At 44.9% G+C, this 4,928-nt stretch overlaps 1 protein-coding gene across 1 annotated transcript in view; it reads left to right on the forward strand.

The window, feature by feature from the left end:
* Positions 1-1,801: 1,801 nt before the first annotated feature.
* The window catches only part of TRNT1 (tRNA nucleotidyl transferase 1), a 28,486-nt gene continuing 25,359 nt past the window's right edge, over positions 1,802-4,928 (forward strand). Inside the window, exons 1-2 of the mRNA XM_004715914.4 lie at positions 1,802-1,886; positions 2,932-3,102. Coding sequence (XP_004715971.1) covers positions 2,955-3,102 — 148 coding nt within the window. The 5' untranslated portion in view covers positions 1,802-1,886; positions 2,932-2,954. The remainder of the gene's footprint in view (positions 1,887-2,931; positions 3,103-4,928) is intronic.

Below are 4,928 nucleotides of genomic sequence, written 5' to 3' on the forward strand. Positions count from 1 at the left end.
TGCTACATAATTAGGTTATATAACTTGCTTGATTATCTCTGAATGTTTGAAGCAGTTTAGAGGTAGCAAACCCCAGTTTCCTTCTGTCAAGCACTTGCAGAAATAAACTTAAGAAATTGTTATAAGATCTGTAAAATCCCCCAGTAAAATGATTTAAAAAAATAGAATTTCTCTAATCAACCTGGTCTCTGCCTTTGGCTAAAACAGTGACAGGACCTAGCCCTTATTTGCTGGCAACACTGTGGAGCTGGAGTTGAGTTACTTTGGGTTGAGACTTATAATTGAGTGGCATGCCCTCTGGGCATTCACCTGCAGCCTTAAGGGAGCATTCTGACAGTGCTCAAGAAGGCCAGGCCAAGAGGATGAGGGCCAGAGAGAGGCCTGCCTATATGCATGGAAGAGAGGAAAGTGTCTGAATCCAGGAACTGTATCCTGAGGATTTTTCACCTAATGTGTAACATGTGAACTTCCCTAATAAACTTCATAATCACTAGCACTGTGTGAGTTCTGTGTGGCCAATGCAATGAGTTTTCGAACCCAGTTAAAAAGTAGAGAGTGCTGTGGGAGGGGCAGTTGGTGTCAAAATAGGATTAAGAAGGATGAAGGGTAAAATCAAGCCTAACCCCTGTCTTGCACAGCTTTGGGAGGTGGAGGAAATCAGATGTGGACTCCATATTATTTTTTCACAAACCTCAATGAGATGGATTGACAATGGCTGCAACAATGACGTAACTGTGAAGATGGTACAAGACTGGGCAGTGTTCTGATGTACACAGGGTCACAATGAGTTGGAGCCAATTGGATGGCAACTAACAGCAATAACAGCATATACCCATGTTAAAGTACAGACAACATATGGTACAGACTTCACGCATTTAAAATAACCTGGGCTTAGGGGTGTACTCGGGCTGAGACTTCTTTGCCACTTCACTTTTATTTGCCTTGGGAAAAAATTTAAGCATTGAAGAAAAATCCTCAGGCCAGCGAACCCAGTGGTTATACAGACAAGTTAACACAATTTTTTGAGCTGTAAAGTGAAGGGTGTGGACTTGATTCAGTACCCCGCACCCCCAAAAGGGCAAAGAATTAAGAAAGTGAACAAACGAGAAAAGAATGGGCTTTCCCACAAGCCGCTTGGGAGAAAGCTGAGGTTTTTTACTTTTGTAGGTTGTCTTCTAATCCACAGGGTTAGTTCTACTCTGTTCCACGGGGCCACCATGAGTCCAGATCAACTCCATAGCAAGTTTGGCTTGGTTTGAGATTTAGAGTGTGCTTTGAACATGGCGCCTACGTTTTCACGCCGTTTCTCTGACTTGAGTATTCTTAAAATTTGTGGACTTAGTATCTACAGAGGTTGAGGTGCAGTACAAGGCGAGTCACGTGACCAGCAAGAATAACAAATCAACATTTTTTTCTGTGCACTTCAGGTGCCAGGCACATGACACTGAAGCCCAGCTACCACTTTTGGATTTTAATCGTCACATTTCACAAATGAGGGCAGGGTTATTTTCTAAGGTCACACAGGCTCGCAATGGAGATGGGCGAGTGACCACCATTGGGCAGGCAGGCTTGACGTGCACTGGGAAGTGATGAACTAGCTTCTCAGGCCACGTCCAGAAGGCGGCTGTGGGGCACCGGATGAAACCGGAACGGCCTTACGCGCGATACCCCGCTGGGCGGGCGCCAGGGGGCGGAGCGAGGTTGAGGGCCCCGCCTACGCCTGGCCACGGCTTCCCATTGGCTGTCAACAAACGTTCGTCGGTCACGTCCTGCGTTCCTCTCAGAAGTGCGCGGGGTCGTTGAGCTGTGGCGCGGAGACCGTGGGAGGCCCTCGTGACGGCCGGATCGCTGGGAGGGGCCGCGGCGGCAGAGTTGAGGAGTTGAAGGCAGGTCTTGCGGCGAGTCCGGTCGCCGCGGGCCCGGTGGGCGGGCAGGAGCGGACTGCTCGCAGGGACCCCCTTCGGCCGCTTGGGGGCCGAGCCCGGCGTTTTTGCTGCCCGCACGCGCAAGCGCGCTCTCACTGGCGCGCCGGCGCTTCCGCTGCTCAGGCGGCGCCTTTTCGGCCGGGCTTGGTGCGGAGGGGACGCAGGCGCCTTCGCGAGGCAGGTGGCAGGAAAGCCAGTTTCCTCCCGGGTTTATGGGTTAAGGGAATTCGCTTAGTTGTGGGAAACGCTGCTGTTGGAAACGTGCTTTCCAAGCGGTGGCAGGCTCTTCTGTGGCCTGCTCCTGCTGCACCGAGACCAGGCCTGGCGATAAAGGCAGACGGCGGGCTATGAGTGGTTGGGATCCCGGCCATCAGGGGGAAATGCTGTCTTAAAATTAATGTTACATACCCCAGAACGACCCCGAGCCTTCAGTCTTCGGTGAGGGGAAGTAGGGTTGTGATTCGTTAGCAATTGTTAGAAGAGACCTAACTGTACCTGCAAGCCCTCCTGTTAAGATTATCTGGAACCGCTGATCTTGGGCTCCAGGGCACCCCTCACACTTGCACTGAAATTCAACTTTCTTGAAGTATTATCACAGTAATGCTGTGCGAGTAGCACTGGTGGTGCTGCGGTTTAGGCTATGGGCTGCTACCCAAGGTCAGAGGTTCAAATCGATTAGCTGCACCATGGGAGGAAAAATGAGGCTGTTTGCTCTGGTTCCAAAAAAATTACAACCTTGGCAAAGGTTGTAGGGTGGTTATTTATCAGCATCCACTGGACAGCAGTAGGTATTGTATTTGGTTTGGTGGTATGTGAGTATAGTGATAAGTGTGCCAAGAGTACAAAACAGGATAACCACCGGAGATCTAAGTAAAAGTCTGTATTTTTTCTTCCCAGTTTTCATATAAACAGATGGCTTTTTCCATCAATAATTAAAATTAAAATGTGTGCTTATACTTTTGTCGATTTTCAATTGCATTTGTGTGTGTGCCCGTTTTCCTTACAGATGCCTGGTTGGTGACTTTCCAGATGTTGAGGTACCTGCATCCCTGGCCTAGACCCTTACTGAGTTGTAGTTGGAGCAGACTGTGCCTTCTGAAGCAGTATCTCTTTACAATGAAGTTACAATCTCCTGAATTCCAATCACTCTTCACAGAAGGATTGAAGAGTCTGACAGGTGAGAGATTCCCCCTTCCCTTTTGGGATTCTGTGTAAACAGATTCAGAGGCTTAAATGTAATTTTATCCAACACTTTTTTTTCTTTCTAAAGAATTTTGTTTTTGAGTATATATATATATAATACATATGACTTTCTACATGTATAATTAGAGACATTAAGTATATTCTTTGAGTTACACAACCTCCTTAGCCTCCTTTTTTGAGTTGTTCCTTCATCTGTATAATCTTTGGAGTTGCTATTGTCATTTGTTTCAATGGTTCACCCATCAGCTGTGGTTTTAGAAAGTTTAGAGTCCATGGAAATTTGGAATTCAGCTCATTTCACCCCTGTGATCAGCATACTCCCGTGGAACATTTGGTTGAAAGCTGTAATGGTAGCTGGGCGAGATTTAGTTCTTCTGGTGTCCTGGCACAGGAGGCAGTTAGCACACATTCCATATCCTGCATCTAGTCCCAACTCTTCTTGTTACTCCAGGCAAATACACACCAGGTGATGTGCCTTGGATGTTCACTTGCAAGCTTTCAAGATCTCAGGCATTATGCAAACAACTAGGAGAGAGAAGAGAAATAGACTGAGCTATATACATGTATGTGGAAACATGACCGACACTGTGGCTTGCAGCGCTGTTTGTGAGATTTATGCGGGAGCTTTCACACATACAGATGTTGAGTCTCGCCCCAGACTTAGTGATCTTTTGGAGGGTGAGCATCTCTTATAGAACCTCTCGGGTTGATGCTAATGTTGAGGAACTGTAATTTTAAAACGAGTGTCCTTGAATTAGCTTATTCCCAAAACGTCTTTATCATTTTTGAAATTGTCTTTATCATTTTTGAAATTAGCATGGTAAAGGGGTTGATTCTTGTAGATTGCGTAGGTGATCCTGAATTAATGGGCCTAGCTACAAGGGTGATTATGCTAGTGTTTCACGGAGTTACTTAGCTGAACAGGGTGAAAGTAGCAGAAAGTTGCTGCCCAGTAGAAATACAAGACATGAGCCATATAAACCAGTTGTTGAGTCCTTTCCAGCTGATGGATACCATGTGTGTCAGAGTAGAACTGTTACGTTAGGCTTTTACTCGCAGATTTTTTGGAGATAGATCACCAGGCTTCTTTTCCAAGGTACCTTGGGTGGACTCCAATTACTTTTTAATCATGTAATCCAATATATCCAAAATGTCAGTTCATTATTAAACTTTTATAAAATGATTGAGACATTTTATATTTGTTATTAAATCTTCAAGCTCTAGTACGTGTTTAACACTGATAGCTCAGTTCAAATCAGATTCACCACCTTGCAGATGCTCAATAAACATGTGACATCTGGCTACTATTTGAACAGTGCAGATCTAGAAGCTCCAGTTTGGGGCTAATATTTTAACTTATTTTTTCATTATGTGGCCTTCCTGCATTTTCTTTGAAACCTGGCCCAGGATTTGGTTTACTAGAGGTTTATGAATCCCTTAATTAAAAAAAAAAATTTAATTCAATTTAATTTTTAAAATAATCATTTTATTGGGGGCTCATAAACTCTTATCACAATCCATACATACATCCATTTTGTCAAGCACATTTGTATATTTGTTGCCATCATCATTCTCAAAACATTTGCTTTCTACTTGAGCCCTTGGTATCAGGTCCTCATTTTTCCCTTCCCTCCTGGCTTCCCCCTCCCTCATGAACCCTTGATAATTTAAAAATTATTATTTTGTCATTTCTTACACTGTACGATATCTCCCTTCACCCACTTTTTTATTATCTGTCCCCTAGGGAGGGGGTTATATGTAGATCCTTGTGATTGGTTCCCCCTTTTACCCCACCTTCCC

This window comes from Echinops telfairi, unplaced genomic scaffold (assembly GCF_000313985.2).
Source record: "Echinops telfairi isolate 266 unplaced genomic scaffold, ASM31398v2 ScPeMD7_49;HRSCAF=173, whole genome shotgun sequence".
NCBI classification, from domain to species: domain Eukaryota; kingdom Metazoa; phylum Chordata; class Mammalia; order Afrosoricida; family Tenrecidae; genus Echinops; species Echinops telfairi.